This window comes from Halichoerus grypus, chromosome 1 (genome assembly GCF_964656455.1).
Source record: "Halichoerus grypus chromosome 1, mHalGry1.hap1.1, whole genome shotgun sequence".
NCBI lineage: Eukaryota > Metazoa > Chordata > Mammalia > Carnivora > Phocidae > Halichoerus > Halichoerus grypus.
Genome location: NC_135712.1, coordinates 203,940,915 through 203,960,969, shown reverse-complemented (window position 1 = coordinate 203,960,969; position 20,055 = coordinate 203,940,915). Strand labels below are relative to the sequence as shown.

At 54.7% G+C, this 20,055-nt stretch overlaps 1 protein-coding gene across 1 annotated transcript in view; it reads left to right on the top strand.

Moving 5' to 3' along the window:
- The window catches only part of SLC27A1 (solute carrier family 27 member 1), a 30,723-nt gene extending 11,189 nt beyond the window's left edge, over window positions 1-19,534 (top strand). Inside the window, exons 3-13 of the mRNA XM_036118840.2 lie at window positions 7,328-7,722; window positions 7,854-8,015; window positions 8,112-8,181; window positions 8,955-9,046; window positions 9,118-9,227; window positions 14,044-14,253; window positions 15,555-15,681; window positions 15,770-15,907; window positions 15,984-16,148; window positions 16,538-16,684; window positions 18,081-19,534. Of these exons, the coding sequence (XP_035974733.1) occupies window positions 7,328-7,722; window positions 7,854-8,015; window positions 8,112-8,181; window positions 8,955-9,046; window positions 9,118-9,227; window positions 14,044-14,253; window positions 15,555-15,681; window positions 15,770-15,907; window positions 15,984-16,148; window positions 16,538-16,684; window positions 18,081-18,238 (1,774 nt within the window). The 3' untranslated portion in view covers window positions 18,239-19,534. The remainder of the gene's footprint in view (window positions 1-7,327; window positions 7,723-7,853; window positions 8,016-8,111; window positions 8,182-8,954; window positions 9,047-9,117; window positions 9,228-14,043; window positions 14,254-15,554; window positions 15,682-15,769; window positions 15,908-15,983; window positions 16,149-16,537; window positions 16,685-18,080) is intronic.
- The last annotated feature ends 521 nt before the right edge of the window (window positions 19,535-20,055 follow it).

The window sequence follows — 20,055 nt, the reverse complement described above, 5'->3', positions numbered from 1 at the left end:
ACACCACTGTAAGTCGAGGAAGATCTGTATTTTTTTTTTTTTAAGATTTTTTATTTATTTATTTGACAGAGAGAGACAGCGAGAGAGGGAACACAAGCAGGGGGAGTGGGAGAGGGAGAAGCAGGCTTCCCGCGGAGCAGGGAGCCCGATGCGGGGCTCGTCCCAGGATCCCGGGATCATGACCTGAGCCAAAGGCAGATGCTTAACGACTGAGCCACTCAGGTGCCCTGAGGAAGATCTGTATTATCAACTGTTGTCACCATGTTGTACGTCACATCCCCATGACTTACTGATGTTATATAGGAGGTTGCCCCCTAGACACATTTCTACCTATTCCGCACTTGAGCCCAGGATTCAGCTTTCTCCCCCCTCCAGGGACCCCCACCTGTTGTCACTGTTCCCCAGCTTCCAAAAGTGGGGTAATTTGGTCTCCATTCCCATTTTCCTAGTCTTTGTGTTCACATTAAAAAAAAATCCCTTTACTGGCTATTTTGGGAAGGGGGGTAGGGGGGAGAATAGGGAAGCACAATGATCAGTCAGTGTCTGGGTTTTTGATCTGCCATCTTTGTGTGAAATCACCCGTGACTTTTCTCACCTGTGGCTCCTTCCTCATCCATCTGTGTTGGGGCCCCATTCTCAAAAAGGCTACACAGGGGCGCCTGGGTGGCTCAGTTGGTTAAGCGACTGCCTTTGGCTCAGGTCATGATCCTGGAGTCCCTGGATCGAGTCCCGCATCGGGCTCCCTGCTTGGCAGGGAGCCTGCTTCTCCCTCTGACCCTCCTCCATCTCATGTGCTCTCTCTCTCTCTCTCATTCTCTCTGTCTCAAATAAATAAATAAAATCTTTAAAAAAAAAAAAAAGGCTATACAGCCTTCCATTGTAAAGACCGGCCATTGCTCATCGGACCCCTCCCCTACGGCAGGACATCGGGTTCTTCCCCATCTTCTGCTCATTGGAAGCTACAAATGAATAACACTATCATTTCCCCCATGTGACTTTAATGTGCCAAGACCGATCTTCTAATTAGTGGAATGATCCAGAGCCATGGAGAGAGTCCCATCACTGTGCAGTCTCCTCCCACTCTCTGCTTTGTTCACTCCTTTCTAGCCCACTGACCTTGGCTCTGTTTTAAATGTGTCAATCTCCTTCCTGCCTCCAGGCCTTTGCACTCATGGTGCTGTCCACCTGGAATGCTTACCCCTCCGAGCTTGCACTTACCTATGAGTGCAAGGAGTGTGAATCCCAATTCGGAATGGCATTGGCAGTAAGGAATACTTACAGCCACATGTAATGTGGAGTTCTGACATGAGATGGCTTCAGGTTGGTCAGTTCATGGTGCAGCATGTTGTCATTGACCCGGGTTCCTTCTGTCTTTGTGCTCTGCCATCCTTGCTGCAAAGGTTTAGCGTCTCCAGCTGGGTACCCTCATGGTCTCATGGTGGCTGCTGTGGTTCCAGCCATTACATGTCAGTGACAGCTTCTCTGGGTAGAAGAAAGGGAACATGGGACTGCCATGTCCCATGTTGCAGGGATTGTGTGAAAGTGGCTGATGTGTTGCAGGGAGGTGTATGAGCTGGGAGTTCAAGGAGCCAAGGGGGTCAGCAGCCAGATTTCCAGGGATTTGAACACTGAGCAGAGGAGTGTCGTGTGCCCAGGGAAGGGTTCTGAGCAGGAGAGCAGCACAGCTAGACTGGTCTGCACCAAGGAGGAGGAAGGTGGCTCAGCAGGGCGGGTTTGGGGCAACCAGGCAGAAAGTGCACTTGTCGCCGGACGGTGGACATGGGGTGCTGGAGTGAGAACAGTAAGCAAGACAGACAAAGGTCAAAGATGAAGCATGGTGTACAGGCATATCTCGTTTTATTGTGCTTCGCAGATACTCTGGGTTTTACTGTTTTGCTTTGTTTTTTGGTTTTGGTTTATTTACTTATTTTTATTTTATTTTTTTACAAATTAAATGTTGGTGGCAACCCTGTGTTGCACACATCTCTTGGCACCATTTTTTCTCACAGCATTTGCTCATGTTTTGTCTCCGTGTCACATTTTGGTAATTCTTGCAATATTTCACAGGCTTTCATTATCATTATATTGGCTAACGGTGATCTGTGATCAGTGATTAGGACTCTCCAAAGCCTCAGATGATGGTCAGCATGTTTTAGCTAAAGAAAGGAGCTAAATAAAGTTTTTTTTTTGGAGGGGTGTGTTAAGATACGCACATTGGTTTTTTTTTTTAGATGTAAGGCTATTGTGCACTTAATAAATTAGAATATAGTGTAATGAACTTTTATATGCCCTAGGAAACAAATTCATTTGATTTGCTTTGTGGTGTTATTTGCTGTATTGTGGTGGTCTGGAACCAAACCCACAGTATTTCCGACGTATGCCCGTATTCGCGTCCCGTGGCTGTTGTAGCAAAAGTAACACAGACTGGGTGACTAAAGACAACAGAAATGAATTCTGCTATGGCTATAGAGGCCAGAAGTCTGAAATCGGGGTGTGGGCAGGGCTGGAGCTTTCTGGAGGCTCTGAGGGAGAATCTCCCATGCCTCTCTCCTGCCTTCCAGTGGCTGCTGGCACCCGTGGCAGATCCTCGGTTTGAGGTTATGTCCGCTCCAATCTCTGCCTCTGTTTTCACGTGGTCTTCTTCTCTACGTCTATGTCTCCTCTTCTGTCTCTTATAAGGACATCTGTCATTGGCTTTAGGGCCCACCCTAATCCAAGATGATCTCTTCAAGGTCCTCGACTTAATTAGATCTACAAAGACCCTTTTCCCACACATGGTCACTTTCACAAGTTCTGGAGGCCAGGACTTGGACATATCTTTTGGGGACCACCATTCACCCCACTGTGAGGGAGTGGGGCCTGGCCCAGGGCAGAGCCAGGAGACCAGGAAGAGCTGACTACAGCGCTGGTCCCGTCGTGTGATGGTGGGGGCCGGGCTAGGCTGCTGAGATGGCTAGATTCTGGCTAGTCTGCATTGGAGAAAGTCATTTGTTCTATCCGTCCTCAAGGACCTCCTGGGTGCCACACCCCATCTGGGCTTGGGTGAATGCCATGTTCAGCGTGACATGCTGTGAATGTGTCAGGTACTGTTCCTGTCCGGTGGAGCCCACAGTCTAGCGAGGGAGAAGAATAATCGAGAAGGAAATGAGGACACAATAAAACATCAGAAATTGACAAGAAGGCTCGAACATGTTGGGTTGAGGCGGGGATCGCTGGTGGCGACTTCAGCCAGGGTGATTAGGGCAGGGCCTCCGGTGTAAGTAGGCAGATGAGAGGAGCCAACCTTGCAAAGACCTGGGGAAAGGAAGAGGGAAGAGCAGGTGCAAAGCTCAGAGGCAGGATCCCGCTGGGCAGAGTAACAACGGACCCCTCTTATTCAACCCTTTTTCTTGTCTGGGCACTTAACACACTTGACAGGTATTAGGCTGAGAATTGCGTTGTTTGGGTGGCTGCTCTGGACCCCACTTCCTGTTTGTAAATAGGGCAGTGGCGGGACCTACACTTTGTTGAGCTGGAGATCACCTCAGAAGTCATTAGGTTCAGTCTTCAGACATTCCAAGTAAGGAAACTGAGGCCTATAGAGAGGGCAGGGTCTGCCCAGGCCCCACAGCTTTAGGCAGTCGAGGAGGCTTTGAATTAAGACCATGAACTCTAGGGCACTTTTTCCTTCTGGGCCATGCTGGGGCTCAGAGCTCCCGGACAGATGCTTGAGAAATCAGTCCTGCCTCCTCCTTGGACCCTTACCCCTGGGGGCTTCCTGGGCTGACCCCTGCTCTTATAACTTGCTTGCTCCTCTCTCTTCCTTGCAGGGTAGATATGAGTGAAGTTGCTGGGTAGATAAAGTGCTAATTCCCTTCTAATTTCTTACTGACAGTGCTTCCTTCCGTGGGGAGAGGACAGCAACAGAGTTGATTGAGAATATAGGACGTGCTGGGCCCCGTCTTCAGAGATCTACCTCTGCCTCTTTTCTCCCCACCATGCCCTGGGAGGTGTGGAATCTTATGGTCCCCATCTACCGGGAGGCCCAGAGAGGGAGGCACCTGCCCGTGGCCACTGTATGAGTGTCGCTGGGCTACCATAACAAATGATCACAAACCCGGTGGCTTAAACCCACAGGAATTTGTCTTCTCCAGAGTTCCAGTGACCAGAAGCCTGCAACTGAGGTGCTGGCAGGACATGCTCCCTTGGAAGGCTCTAGGGGGAATTCTCTCTTGCCTCTTCCAGCTTCTGAGGGCTCCAGGTTTCACGAGGCTTGTGGCCACGCCACTCCAGTCTCCTCCCCTGTGTTTCTGTGTTCTCTCTCTCCTTAAAAAGACTGTCATTGGATTTAGGTCCCACCTGGGGAATCAGGATGATCTCATCTCCTACGTACCTTAATTACATCTATAAAGACAGGAAGCCTGATGAGAGGTCTGGGGGAGAATATTCCAGCAGTGGCAACCGCATGGGCAAAGGCCCTGGGGCAGGAACGTTTGCTGTGCTGAAAATCAGGGAAGGAGGCGAGAGTAAGCTAGAGGAATAGAGGGTGATGAAGTGGGCAGACAGATGGGACTGGGGCAGGTAGGGCTTCACAGGCCCTTTGGAAGGTTAAAACATTTTTGTGGGGGGAGGGCGCCTGGGTGGCTCAGTTGGTTAAGCATCTGACTCCTGTTTTCGGCTCAGGTCATGATCTCGGGGTCGTGCCCCTCATCGGGCTCCATGCTCAGCATGGAGCCTGCTTAAGATTCTCTTTCTCCCTCTCCCTCTGCCCCTTGCCCCTCTCTTAAAAAATAAAAAATAAAAATAAATAAAAGATTTTATTATGGAAGATTTCGTGCCTACTGAAGTGGAGAGAATAACGTAATGAGCCCATGTGCCCATCCCCCAGCATCCATGACCTTCACTTGCTCTTCCTCCGCTGTTTGAGTCCCACTGGCACATCCTTTCACCTGTTAGTTTTCTAGTCTGTCTCTGGAAGGCAAGGACTTCCCCTTTTTAACCTTGCTGCAAGACAGTCTTCCTGAGTTGTCTTGTTCATTTTTATTGTAGTAAAGCGTGTATAAAATTTACCTTAGTGACATTGAGCACACTTCACTGTTACATAACCACCACCTCTGTCTGGTTCCAGAACATTTCCATTACCCTAAAAGGAAACCCCGTTCCCATTAGCAGTCATTTCCCCTCCCCCTAGCCCCTGGCAACCACCAACTGGCTCTGTTTTCATGGGCTGTTTTTGAGGTATCACTTACATATAATAAAATACACCCATGCTAAGTGTACGTTTGGGGTTTTGACAAAGGTCCACATCCAGGTAACCACCACCATCAAGATACAGAACATTCCCATCTCCCCACAAGACTCCTTCTGCCCCTTTGCCATCAGTATTCCAGCCCCCCAGCCCCAGCCCTGGCCCCCTGCTCCCACCGATCTGCTTCTCCCACCTGATCAGCTTCGCCTGTGCAAAGCAGGTGCTCGCCGCCATCTGGGGTGTGAAGGAATCTGTGCCTTTGCACTGGTCGCCAGGAGGGGCAGGATGCTGGGCTCCGGGTTTAGGGGCTTGAATGTAGTCATTCAGCCTCTGTTTGCTGAGCACCTACTATGTGCCAGGCTCCTGGTCAGATGCTTCCCCTGGTCACTGCCAACAGAGGCTTTGGTGAGCAGAGCTCTGGGATTGGAGGCCATCGGTCACCCTGAGAGTAACAGGGAAGGCACCCAGAGGGAACGGTGGGCAGCAACCTGCCCAAGACCCTTTGTTTATGCTCCTCACAGCTGTCCCGATGCCTGCCCCTCTTCACAGCGGCCTTGCCCTGAGACCTTGCCCCTCCTCTCACCAAAGATCTGGCCAGCCACAGAGATGTGACTGCTTTTTTGGGGCTGCGGGGTTCAGGCCTGGCCTGGGAGCTCCAGATGCCTCTCTCTCTTCCTCCAACACTGTCCTTTGGGATTATTTGTGGCAGGCTCACTGCGCTCCAGGAGAGTGGGGCCTCAGTCTATCTCCACTGCTGTCTCTCCAGGGCCTAGAACAAAAATAGACATAAGTCCCTGTCATCCAGAACAGGGAGAGAGAGCCCAGGGGCAAGATGGTAGATCAGTACCCTGCATATGGTATTTGACAGTATAAATGCTGTGTTGAAGAAAAAAACAACAACAAAACAAAGCAGGGACCAGAAAGGGGTGGTGGTGGTACAGTAACAGATGGGTGTCCAGGAATGGCCACCCGAGAGGGTGGCATTTGAGCCAAGACCTGATGGAAGTGGGGGGAGGAGCCATGTGGATGTTGGCAGAAGAGTGGTCCAGGCGGAGGGCATGGCCTGTGCAAAGGCCCTGAGGTAGGAGCGTGCCGGGTGTGCTCAAGGAACAGCAAGAAAGCCCTGTGGCTGGAGTGAGTGAGCAAGGGGGAGGTGGCAGGGGGAGCAGGATGGAAAGGGAGGTGGAGTGGGAGAAAGTTGGAGGGGGAGAAGGGTTATGTCTGGGTCACCACTGGGTCTTGCCCATCATGGGCCTGGCATATGGTAGGTGCTCATTATTTGGGAGAGGAGTGGGAGAGTCTGTCTCTGTGCTGGCTGCTACCTCTAGGGATGGAGGGCACACTGAGGTCCAGGTTCGGGGACATGAGCACAGTCCGGCCTGTTTACGGGGCACCTGGTACGTGCCAGGCTCCTCGGCCAATGCAGATGTGACTCCCCCTGGGTGCTCACAATCTGGGGGTGGGGGGAATACACTCATTACCGAGTGGCTTTGCACAGGGGCTTTGATGGAGTATAGGGGATAGGGAGAGCTCCCAAGGTGGTCAAGAGAGCATTTTCTGAGCGCAGCCAGTGCCTGCCCCAGTCTGGCCCCATTTGGGGGACTCTATGCCTTGATGGAGGAGCAGTGGGTACGTGCAGGGGCTGAGCCCTGGAAGTCTTCCTGGAGGAGATGATGAGGACGCCAGGTTGGGGTGGATGGAGCATGAGAAATCCAGGCTGAAGGTGGTGGTGGGGTCCATGGGAGGCTCTGGATGTCCCAGGAGAGAGAAAGAAGGATAGGACTGGGGCCCTGGCTCCCTCAGGGTCACTGAGCTAGCTGGAGTGGAGAAAGACAGAGTAACTCTGATTTTCATGGCATGGCATGGCCAGCTTTGACAATCTGTGTACTTCTGGGTTGGCTGGTAAATAGCCCTTTCTATGCCCTTAGTACCCCAAGAGACCCAGCAACCAAAAGGTCCTTATTGAACCTTTGCCATCCTTGGGGGCGCAGGGACCTTTCCCTCTGCTTTCTCCAGTTGGAGATGCTGAGGCTTGGAGAGGTCTTCTGGAGGCCAGGCAGGGCACCTAGTGATGCCATCCCCTCCATCCCCCCCTCCCAGCGGCCTCTTGGTGCTGATCCGAGTACGTCTGGAGCTGCGGCGGCACCAGCGCGCTGGCCACACCATCCCGCAGATCTTCCAGGTGGTGGCGCGGCGGCAGCCGGATCGCCTGGCGCTGGTGGATGCGGGCAGTGATGTGTGCTGGACCTTCGCGCAGCTGGACGCCTACTCCAATGCTGTGGCCAACCTCTTCTACCAGCTGGGCTTCACACCAGGTGACGTGGTGGCCATCTTCCTGGAGGGCCGGCCGGAGTTCGTGGGGCTCTGGCTGGGCCTGGCCAAGGTGGGTGTGGAAGCCGCTCTGCTCAACGTTAACCTACGGCGCGAGCCCCTGGCCTTCTGCCTGGGCACCTCGGGTGCCAAGGCCCTCATCTTTGGAGGGGAGCTGGCAGCAGGTGAGGCTGGGGCAGGTATCATCTTGAGTTGAGACCCTGGGGTTTCCAGGGCCGGGAGATGGTGTGGTGCCTCCCAGGCCTTGGGAGGGGCCCTGGCTGTCCTTGACCGTGACGTATGTTTTGGGCTGCAGTGGTGGCCGAGGTGAGCGGACAGCTGGGGAAGAGCCTGCTCAAGTTCTGCTCTGGAGAACTGGGGCCCGAGGGCATCTTGCCGGACACCCAGCTCCTGGACCCGTTGCTGAGGGACGCCTCCACAGCCCCCCTGGCACAGCCCCCTGACAAGGGCATGGATGGTGAGGCCAGGGTGGGATGCCCTTCTGCCAATGCCCACCCTGTCCCCTCATCCCACCCACCCAGTCCTCGGTCCCCAACACGTGTATCTCCTGCAGATCGACTCTTCTATATCTACACTTCGGGGACTACAGGGCTGCCCAAGGCTGCCATTGTAGTGCACAGCAGGTAAGGGGCCCATGGGCCTCACCCCAGCTTTGGGGAATGACTCTAGGTCGCCTCTACGGCTGACCCCTTCCCTCAGATCTTGTTGGGATCTTGGGGACATTTCTATCTCAACCCAGTAAAACCCACGGCCCATCTCAGGACAGTGCTGCTCTGTGTCCCTCCTTGGTCTCTTGCTGCTCTTGCTCCTACCCCTAATGGCCCTGTTCGCCTCAGTGGACACAGGAGGATTTAAAAAATCCTAAACCACACCTCCCCTTGCCAGACTTCCCTGTATCTGCCTTGGCCCTCGGAGTAAAATCCATGCTCGTGTTGTGCAACGCCTGCCAATTCTCTGCTGTCCTCTTCCTCCTCTCCACCCCTTGCTCGTGCCCTTTCAGCTCCTTACATGTCCTCAGATCTGCCACGGTCCTTCTAGCCTCAGGGCCTTTGCACATGCTGTGCCCACCACCTGGACGCCCTTCCCCAGCTTCCCCCCCCCCACCATGGCTCCTTCTCACCAGGTCTCAGCTCATGTGTCACCTCTCCACACAGGATCCCCCAACCTCTCTGGCTGTGTCACCTTCAGCCCCTCTCCGTTTCTCAGCTCTCTTGTATTCCTCATGGCCCCTAGCACCATGGACAATTATTGGCAGCATGTTCTTCTCCCCCACCCCTGTGAGCTGGGCTGGCTCTGCCTGGGTCCCTGCTGTGTCCCTCCCCCCTCCCCCATGCTCCCCCCACTCCCATGCCCCGGAGGATGTAAGTCCCAGCCCCTGCACTCCCCGCCCCTGCAGGTACTACCGCATTGCAGCCTTCGGCCACCACGCCTACAGCATGCAGGTGGCAGACGTGCTCTATGACTGCCTGCCCCTGTATCACTCGGCAGGTACTTCGGGCAGGTGGGGGCGGGGTGGGGGGCAGGGACTGGGGACTCCTCACCGATCCCGCTCTCCGCAGGGAACATCATGGGCGTGGGGCAGTGTCTCATCTACGGGCTGACGGTGGTCCTCCGCAGGAAGTTCTCAGCCAGCCGCTTCTGGGATGACTGCGTCAAGTACAACTGCACGGTCAGGCCCCGCCCCTCCCGCGCCGCCCCGCCGCCTTCCACCTGCTGGGCCACCCTTGTGGTGCAACCACTCTGCCGCCCGGCCTCCAGCCTTCCCCGCCCCGCCCCCCCATGGCCGGAATGGCCACTCTGGAGGGGGACAGGAGGGTGGCCAGCCCCAGGCTAAACCTGCCCCCATGTAAACTCAGTGGATCTGCATGACTGCGTGAGAATGGGCAAAGGCATCACAAAGACCATTTTGCAGGTGGGGAAACTGAGGCCTAAACTGCAGCTGGGATTGGGCCCAGGCTGCTTGAGTTCTCTAAAGAGTCCGCCCTGTGCCCCCGGCGTCTTCCCTGCTGGTGGCTGCTGGAAATCAGGAAATGAGGCCAGTGTGTCCAGTCATCCCCCTGGGCTGGTTAGGTGTGGGGCTTCCAGATGGGGTAAGCATGAGGTAGAGGTGGACGACATCCACGGTCCTGGAGGGGGAGAGGAGGCGGGGGGTGCTGGCCCCCGTCCTCTCCTCTCGTCTCCCCTCCATGGAGAGGAAACCAGGCTGAGGATCTCAGTGCCCTGATGGTGGTAGATACACAGGTGCTAGCACGTTCCTCCAGGAAGAAGAGGTGAGGAGAGAGGAGAGAATGGGCTGTGGCCAAGGACTGACACATTGGCAGGTGCCTACCTCACCTTGGACAGGTGGGGCCCAGAGAGTTTAGGCTGGCTGCCCAGGTCACACAGCTGGGCAGGGTGGGGGCTCTGGGCTGGCATCCTAGGGACCCCTGGGGGCAACGGCTGTGATCTGCTCCACTTTTGAGGATTTTCTGTTTTGCTTGTGGGGAACCCTGGAGGAATGTTGTTAAACCAAGTCTTGAAAGGCGAAACGGTCTGTTTTATAAACTTGATTATCGAGAGTTGTGAATACAGCTATCCCCCACTCTCTGAAAGTGCCAGTTTTTTGGCTTCGCTGTGGGGAAAGACCTACATCAATACCTGATTTCACTAACCAAAAGAAATCCGAAGAGGATTTTTTCTTTTACGGAAAAAAAAACTAAAAACACATTCTGGTACTAATGTAGGTCTTTTGTAAAAGGGAAGTGTAATTCAAACTTTTAGAAAGCAGGGGATATGCTTTCCTTGACGCCGTTTCAGCTTATGAAAGCTTTCCTAGGAACGCTCTGTTTTCGGGGAGCGCGCAAAGTCTGTGTACATGAACGTGGACAGAAAGTATAGGCGATTCCCAAGCACTGTCACTGGCCCCAGGGGGCCTTCAGACCCCCCATCGTGCCCCCTCTAGCCCCACCCACATCCCTCCTTCTTCATTGTGAAGCAGCCCCAGAAAGCAGTGTGTGTCCTTCATAGAGATGCTTCCGGAAAACCTCTGAAAGATGAGAACCATTTTGTTTTGTTTTTGAGGCAAAAGTTGTATAAAAGAAACCATTTTTAAAGTGGACAGTTCAGTGGTGTTTCGGATATTCACAATGTTGTGTAACCACCACCTCTGTCTAGTTCCAGAATGTTTCCATCACACCAAACTGTCTGCATTAGCAGTCAGTCACTCCCCATCCCTGTCCCCTCTCCCCCAGCCCCCAAGGCAACCCCTAACTTGCTTTCTATCTTTATGGATTGGCCTGTTCTGGACATGTCTTGTAAGTGGGACTCACACACTATGTGGCCCTTTGTGTCTGGTAAGGGCTATTGTTAAAAGAATTGAAAGCAGGGTCTTGAAAGGATATTTGTACACCCCTGTTCGCAGCAGCATGATTTACAATAGCTAAAACACGGAAGCCACCCAGGGGCCACCAGCAGGTGAATGGATAAGCGCAGTGTGGTGCGTTCATATTACGGAATGTTATTCAGCCTTAAAGAGGAAGGAATTCTGGCACATTCCACAACATGGATAAACTTCGAGGACATTGTGCTGAGGGCAATAAGCCAGTCACCAAGAGACAAACGCTGTATGATTCCCCTTATATGAGGGACTGAGAGCAGTCACAGTCATAGAGACAAGAAGTAGGATGGCGGGCACCTGGGGCTGGGGGAGGGGGTGGGGAGTCAGCGGTTAGTGGGGACAGAGTCTCAGTTCTATAAAATAAAAAGTCTCAGTTCTACAAAATAAAAGGATGGTGGTGGCTGCATAACAGTGTGAGTGTCCTTAATACTACCGAGCTGTACACTTAAAAGTGCTTACGATGGTAGATTTTATATTATTATATGTGAACACAACAAAAAAAGGGAAAAAAAAAAAACCACCCGTAAGCTCAGCACCATCATCACAGCCAAAAAGTAACAGTGACCTCTCAGTGTCATCGGGAATCTGGGCAGCGGTTCCATCGCCAGTGTCTCACTGGGTCAAAATGTGGTTTTCCCCTGTTTCTATAATTTGAAAAAAATCCGTTTTTAGAGGAGACCCACACATTTTGACCAGTCGATGTGTCTCATGAGAATCCCTTCATCTGTAGGAGCCCCTTCTCTCTCTTTTTTTCTGTCTTGTATTTACTGAAGGGTTGTGTGTCCTATAGTATTTTCTGGATATTGCCGGGGTGTCTCTTAACGTGTTCCTCTGTCCCCGGTGTTTCCTGTCCGTTGGGTCCATCACAGTGTTTCTCAGCATGATGCTAAGGATATCTGGGGCTGGATCATTCTGGGGGCGGGGGTTGTCCCGTGCACTATAGGATATTCAGCAGCATTCCTGACCTGAAAACACTAGATACCAGGAGCACCCCCCCCCAGTTGTGAGCATTAAAAATGTATCCAGATGTTGCCAAGTGTTCTGTGAGGACAGAGTTGCCCGTGGTTGAGAACCCCTGGTCTAGATACTTGATCAGCTTCAAGTTCAACTTTTTTTCGTGGGAGGCCCGCAGTGTCTGGGGTCCCTCTCTGTCCTTGACATGCCATACTCCATCGGGCACTGCTCACTGTCTCTGGACCCTTGATAGTCTGTCCTGTTTCTAAGAAGGGAATTTCTGTGTCAAGACAAGGTACCCATTAAACACTGAGGGGCCCTTTAAGGAATAGACAGAATCCTCGAAGGATCTGGTGTCTGCCTCTCTGAACTGACCTGAGCTGTCTTCCCTTCAGCCCAGGGTCTGTCCGAGGGTACAGGCCAGAGGTAAAGATCAAGTGTTTGCTCTCAGTGCAGGGACACAGCCTCAGGGCCGTGAGGAGAAGTCATTGTCCCCTCAGCTGCCTCAATCATGGCTGACTTGCTCCTCCCCTGGCCTGAAGAGGACAGCTGAGAGCTCTTCAGGGCATGGCCGGGACTATCTGGTGATGGTTTGGAGGGCAGTACTTGGGCAGGACTTTGTGTCATTTGACAGGAGCCAAAAGCCTAACCTAAACCCTGGCTTCCTGAAGAAGGGGATTTATTACTCATGGACCTGAAGAGGCCACATGGGGACAGCTTCAGGCACAGCCTGATCCAGGAGTGCCTCTGTCTCTCTCTATTTCTTGTCTTTCTCTTTCCTGAGTGTACAGCTTCCTTCCCAGCCCTGCTTCTCTGGGAAGGCTCCCAGCAGCTCCAGGAGAGAAAGAGCCTCTCTCTTCCTCTCGGTTTATTAGACGTCCCAGGGCTGATTCTCACTGGTCTAATTCTGGTCAGGTGTTCATCCTTGAACCAATTAGTAGCTGGGGATGGACTGGGCTGATTGGCCAGGCCGTGTCCTATGTCCTGCGTAGAGATGAGATGGGCTGGGCCACGGACATGGCACCGGACCTGAGCCTAGGGGCGAAGGGAGAGAACTCAGCACCATCACCTTCTGATCTTGCCCCACCCTGCTTGCCGCCTGGTCAGCAGCTGATGACCATGTAGTGCCTTCATGTCCAACATGGGGGTGTTGGGAGAATTCAACAAATGAGCTCTGTGCTTGGTGGGTAGAGTATTTAGCACATTTGTTTATTCATCAGAGATTTAGCAAGTGCTGTTCAGGGAGTGTCTCTCCGTGGCAGTGATCTTTGACTCAAACCCCGAGGGCCCAGATGCATCCCGGGGAAGAATGCGCCAGGCAGAGGGCACAGCATGTGCAAAGGCCCTGAGGAGGAGCCCTGTGTGGCAGCAGCTGTTGGTGGGAAATGGAAGAAGAGGCAGTGAGGACGGTGGGGCCCGAGGGAATTGGCCACTGGCAGAGATTTGGACTTCATCCTGTGTGTGAGGGGAAGCTGTGAGCGCTTTGGAGCTGTGATGATCAGCCTGGCGGTTAATCCCGAGCATGTAACTTCTTCATTCAGACTCTGGGGCCAGGCTGCCCAGATTCAAATCAGCTTCTACCACTTATCAGCTTTGGTCCAGTTACTTACTGTTGGTGGCCCTCAGTAAAATTGGGGGTGGTGGTGGTAATCATTTGGAAGTCAACCCAGAGATGAGGACTGGTAGGCCCCTGGGGTATTTGGGAAATGACCCTCCAGGAGTGGAGCCTTGAGACAGGGAGGGAAGGAGCCCTGCAGGGAGGCGCCAAGGAGCAAGGGACCCGGTGGGCAACTGGGGCTCCGAGAGGCAGCGCGGAGCATGCACCCCGAGCTAGGGGTCTGGGGAACAGCGTCGGACAGTGGCTCTGGGCTGAGGGCTGCCCTGTGGGGTGTCAGCGGTGCGCCCCATCTTCCTGCACTGCCTGTGGGTTCCTGGAAACAGCGTGGGGAATGGAAGGGCGGCAGAGGGGCATGGGGGACGCTGAATGCATCCTTCTGCCCCCCGCCCCCGGAATGAGGATTCAGCAAGGGGTACGCATAAACGGCCTTGGGGGGGGCGCTTGTTGCATGGCCCTTAAGACCGATTTGTTCTTAGCGCCCCGGTTGGAGGGAAGACTCCCCTCGGGCCCACCTCTCGCTCCCCCCCCTCCCCCCAGGTGGTCCAGTACATCGGGGAGATCTGCCGGTACCTGCTGAAGCAGCCGGTGCGGGAGGCCGAGGGGCGGCACCGCGTGCGCCTGGCCGTGGGCAACGGGCTGCGGCCGGCCATCTGGGAGGAGTTCACCGAGCGCTTCGGCGTGCGCCAGGTCGGCGAGTTCTACGGAGCCACCGAGTGCAACTGCAGTATTGCCAACATGGACGGCAAGGTGGGCGGCCGAGGGTGGCGCGGGCAGGTTGTAGGGTTTGGGGATCACGGCCACCTCGGCCTCCCTGGCCCCCGCGTTCTCGTAGAACAGCCTGACCTGCTGGGAGGGGCCGGCCAGGCGCACAGGGCGGAGGAAGGGGGAGCTCCCAGGACTGGCAGGGCACACACAGTCCCGGGTCTATACCTCCAGAGTTCGAGTCCTCCGCAAGGCGGTGTACCTTGGGCCAGGGCCTCAGCCTTTCTGAGCCTCAGGTCCCACCTGTGGGGGTGGCAGGGGAGAGCAGGGCTCTGGGGGATCCTGGGCGGGGGTTGGGGTGCCCATCCCCTCCTACCGGGTAAGTCACTCAGACTCCTTGGGCTTTGGTTTCCTCATCCGTAAATGGGGATGATAGCTCATTGGGACCATGAGCTCAGCACAACACCCCCAGGTAGCAGGCTCTCTGCAGATGCATTTATGATTAGCAATCACTGTCTCCATTCTGCCTGAGCAGAACCCTCTCTTATCAAGCCTTACCGAGCCAGGCATAGATCAGGAGAATGATTATAAAGCAAGCGCCTGGGGGCAGGGATTGCTTTGTGTCTGTCTCGGTGTTGGGAACCCAATACCTGAGAACCAGGCCCTGCCCACCCCCCCACCCCCCCATGCATATCTGTTGAATAGACAGCCCCAGAAGATACTCTGGCCATGCTAACAGAAATTGCTGTTCTGGGTGCCTGGGTGGCTCAGATGGTTGAGCATCTTCCTTCGGCTCGGATCATGGTCCCGGAGTCCTGGGATCGAGTCCCGCATTGGGCTCCCCGCTCAACGGGGAGCCTGCGTCTCCCTCTGCCTCTCTCTCTCTGTCTCTTACGAATAAATAAATAAAATCTTAAAAAAAAAAAAAGAAAGAAAGAAATTGCTGTTCTAACAAACATACCCAACAGCATAGAGATGGGCATTTCTACTCATCGGCCTGAGCCAGGCAAGGTGACTTGCAGCGGGCAGCGGGCTGCAGGGTCATTCTAGGCATGTACTTCCTGCCAGTATAGAGGGTTTTATGGACCAGGAGGTGGTGACCAGTCAGTAGGTTTCCTCACATGATTGTGGAGGTGGCTGGGAAGGTGGGAGGAGGGGGCCTGAGTCCTGGGAAGGAGGCACTGCCCTTAAGACCCCCTTTTTCAGATCACCCAAGGTCACAGAGTTCAGGCAATGCGGGGGTTGCCCTCACTAATTCCAGGCCCTGGGGCAGGAGAGGCAAGGTGTCAGTTGGGAGGACGCCGTGCCCCCTGGGGCTCCTCTCCAACTCGCTCGCTCCATCCCAGGTCGGCTCCTGTGGCTTTAACAGCCGTATCTTACCCCATGTGTACCCCATCCGGCTGGTGAAGGTCAATGAGGACACCATGGAACTACTGCGGGATGCCCAGGGCCTCTGTATCCCATGTCAGGCCGGTGAGCCAGGCCCTGCCCAGTCCCCTGGGGAACTGGGGCCCCCACCCCCTGCCCACCCAGCGCAGCCTGAGGGTGGCCTCCTCCCCAGGGGAGCCCGGCCTCCTTGTGGGCCAGATCAACCAGCAGGACCCGCTGCGTCGCTTCGATGGCTACATCAGTGAGAGTGCCACCAGCAAGAAGATTGCCCACAGTGTCTTCCGCAAGGGTGACAGTGCCTACCTCTCAGGTGCGAAGACCCTGGGGGGCTGGCTGTGGGGATGGTGGGCCACCATCTCACCTCTCCTCCTCCTCCCCTCTGCCAGGTGATGTGCTGGTGATGGATGAGCTGGGCTACATGTACTTCCGGGACCGCAGCGGGGACACCTTCCGCTGGCGTGGGGAGAATGTCTCCACTACAGAGGTGGAGAGCGTGCTGAGCCGCCTGCTGGGCCAGACAGACGTGGCTGTGTATGGGGTGGCTGTGCCAGGCAAGCTGGGGTTGTGGGGCTGGTCCTAGGGTATGGCAGCCCCAGAGGAGCCAAACCTGCACAAGCTTGGAGGCACGGGTGCCCTTGGGCAGTGCTCAACCTGGGTAACTGCACACGGCAGCCTGGGTGGGAGCACTGGATCTGGAGTCACCCCTCATGAATGATCATCAACCTCGGTTTCCTTATCCAGAAAATGGGATCATGAAAGCGACTGTCTCAGGGTTGCAGGGAGTGCTGCAGGAGCTCAATAACATGGTGACTGCTTCAACAAATGTTATCTCAGATGGAAGGGACTGGAGATCAGAGGCCAGGGGCCTCTGTCTGAGGGTGTATCCAGCCCTGCAGTGGGACAAAAGGTGGGGTGTTCTCAGCAAAACCTCTGTCTTTAGGAGTGGAGGGCAAAGCAGGCATGGCGGCCATCGCGGACCCCCACGGCCAGCTGAGCCCCAATGCGCTGTACCAGGAGCTGCAGAAGGTCCTGGCGCCCTATGCCCGGCCCATCTTCCTACGCCTCCTGCCCCAGGTGGACACCACAGGTGCGGCCTCCCGCCTGTCTGTCTGTCTGTCCATCTGTGTCTGTTGGTTCAGCAACCATTTGCTTATTTGTCCCGGTTTAGGCCCCCCTGCCAAGTCTGATCGCAATGGTTCATGGTCAGTGGGCACTGTGGGTGCCCGTAGGGCCCTTCTCTTATTTTATTTGCACTATGATTTATTCCCATTTGTCGATCCCAGCCCCACTAGGCATTCTGCGGTGTCTGGTGCCTTTCTCCCATTGCCCGCATTTTTCTGATGACTAGGAAATTTGAGCAACTCATCTCATACCTGTGAGGTTTCCACTCCTGTAAATCACCTGTTTGTATTTTTTGCCCATCTTTGTATAGCCTTGCTCTCTTTTTCTTTTCTTTTCTTTTTTTTTTTTTTTAAGATTTTATTTATTTATTTGAGAGAGAGAGAATGAGAGAGAGCACATGAGGGGGGGAGGGTCAGAGGGAGAAGCAGACTCCCTGCTGAGCAGGGAGCCCGATGCGGGACTCGATCCAGGGACTCCAGGATCGTGACCTGAGCCGAAGGCAGTCGCTTAACCAACTGAGCCACCCAGGCGCCCTCTTTTTCTTTTCAATTGACGAGAGTTTCTCCTAATATTCCAGATGTTAATTCCTTAGCACTTTCGGACATCAGGAGTCTTCTCTTTGGGAGTCTGTTAACCTTGTTAATGGGGCCTTTGTTGAAAAAAAGCCCTTCATTTTGATACAAACTTACCTTTTTTTTTTTTAATCTTATAGTTTGTGCTTTTGAAGTTTTATTTAAAACAAGAAACCTTCCCAACTCTAACGCACACAGGTCTCCTGCCTCGGTTTTTTCCTACTCACCCTGCCCCTTAGCCTTATCTTTCATGGAACATTTCTTTAATTGTCCACTGCAGGGAGTGCAAACTGTTTCTTAAAGGACCAGTTAGTAAATATTCTGTTTTTCGGGCCATGTAGTCTCTGTCCCAACAACTTACCTCTGCCTCTGTTGTGCAAAAGCTGCCCTAGACGGTGTGTAAATGAGTGGGTGTTGCTTTGTGCCAATAAAAACTATTTACAAAACAGATGATGGGCTGAGTTCGGCTCTCAGCTACAGGTTGCTGACCCCTGACCTACTGTGTGGCAGACTCAGCCCTGCCTTGGTCTCGTGGGGAGTAGACACGTGCCCAGGCAGGGAATACACAGTGTATGGGGCTGTGATGGGGAAGTGGTCAGGGAGGCCTCCCTGGAGGAGGGGGCATGAAGTCAGGATCTGAAGGACAAGGGAGAATCAGGCAGCAAAATGGGGAAGAATGTTTCCAGCTGAGGGGACGGCCTATGCAGAAGCCTGGAGGTGTAGGACAGGATGTGAGTTGGGGGTTCCCAGAACCCTCTCTGCTGAGTACCCCCATCCCCACCCCCACAGGCACTTTCAAGATCCAGAAGACTCGACTGCAGCACGAGGGCTTCGACCCACGCCAGACCTCAGACCGGCTCTTCTTCCTGGACCTGAAGCAGGGCCACTACCTGCCCCTGGACCAGGGTGTCTACACCCGCATCTGCTCGGGTTCCTTTGCCCTCTGACGCTCCTCCTCCGCCCACTAGAGACTTCTAGGCAGGCCCTGCTGGTGAGGCAGGCCCTGCCGGCGAGGGAGGCTTGAGCCAGACAACCCTGCCTGGGGAGGAGCTGGCCCAGATGCACCAGGTGGGACCATCCTGGTGCTGAGCAACTGGACCCCAGCAGGAGCCCATGGCTCTGCTACCTTCACTCTCCTCTTTCCCCCTCTGGGCTCTCTTCTGCCCGAATTCCTGCCCCTGTATTTGTGTGTGTGTGTGTGTGTGTGTGTGTGTGTGTGTGTGTGTGTGTGTTTTCTCCCTGCTTCTCCGCCTCCCCCCTGTTCCATCCGCTCTCGCCTCTTCCCTCTTTCTCCTCCTCTGCTCTCTCCTGGGATCTGTAGGCGCGCAGGGCCCAGTTGCCCTCGGGGCCTCTGTGGGTCGTCCCTGCTGGGTCATGGACCCAGAGTGGAGCCCCTGGCCTTCCTCTCAGCTGTGCCTTAAGGAGCCTCAGTCCGGGCCTCCCTAGGCTGCCGGGCTCCAGCACATCCTTGCCCTGTATGAGCTCCAGGCAGAGCCTCCATCCTCCCTCCTGAGGGGAGGAACCACGGGTGGTCTGCCCTGCCCACCGGGATGTAGGGGGGCATTGTCAAGGGACCTCCAGGCCAGCCAGAGATCTCCCAGGCTGGGCCAGTTGCCATTTGCACTTCACCATCTTTGGTGGGTCTCCCACACCCTGTCTGCACTTCCTGATGCCCAGAAGCTTCCAGAATTGACTGTTACCACTTGACATTGCCCCTGCCCAGATGTCTCCTTTTAGGCGCCTCCATGGAGCTCCTACTAGAGGGGCCTTGAAGACTGCATTGGGTGGCTGTTCGGCTCACCATTCAGACGCTCACCCTGGCAGAGACCTCCCAGGTGTCCCCATGTGGCATGGCTGCTGGTGGGACCCATAGGAGTGGCAGCCGCGGTGTCGGGAGAAGTATCCTGCTTGGGGGTGGTGTCAGAGATGGACTTTTGGGCCTTGGAGGTTCCAGCCCATTGAATAACCCTGCTGGCCTTGTTGGTGACAGTTCAGACCCAGCGTTGGTGGTGACATCCTGGACGACACAGCCGGGATGGCTCGGACATCCCCACCAGCCTTGTTGGTGGCTCATCCTAGACTCCTGTGGTTGGGACTATCCACCCAGACTGTCCGTCCTACCCTCCTCCTGCAGCGGCATCCAGCCCCACAAACACTGGGGCCAGCGCTGCTGCACATGGGCCTTTCCAAGCACCAAGGTTTTGTTTCCTAGTTGAATTTAAGAAATAAACCTGCAGAATGTCCAGGGCCTGAATCCCGGTTATTTACTGTCCGTCCCCATGTGGCGCAGAACCCTTTCTGAGTTTCAGACGGCAGGACGTTTTGCTGGGGAACTCATGTTCCCCAGACACCAGCAAGACACACGGCCTTTTCTTGCTGCCCCCCGGGTGGCCTTAAGCCCAGCTGCAAGGCCTCTGGGGTCTGGGGACAGGCTGCATGCGGGTTAGCGGGTTAGCATCCTCGCTGCCTCCCGGCAGCCTCTGGGGCCTCACAAAGTCCTGCCCCAGCTTCAGTTCCGATCTGCCTGTGGGTTCTGGCAGGTGCCCCAGTGTGGCCATAGCTCTGGGTGAGAGCTGCAAATGTGGCTATTGGAGCTGGCGTTCTAATCCAGGACCCCCAGCTCCAGAGTCTAGACACTTAGTCGCAACTTCCGCTGTTCCACCTGCAGTATTATAATGTCTGTCTTGTCTTGTCTCCAGGGGACAGAGGAGGAAAAATTTGTGATGACTGAGCATTTGCTGGGAGGGGGCAGCCCTGGGGATGG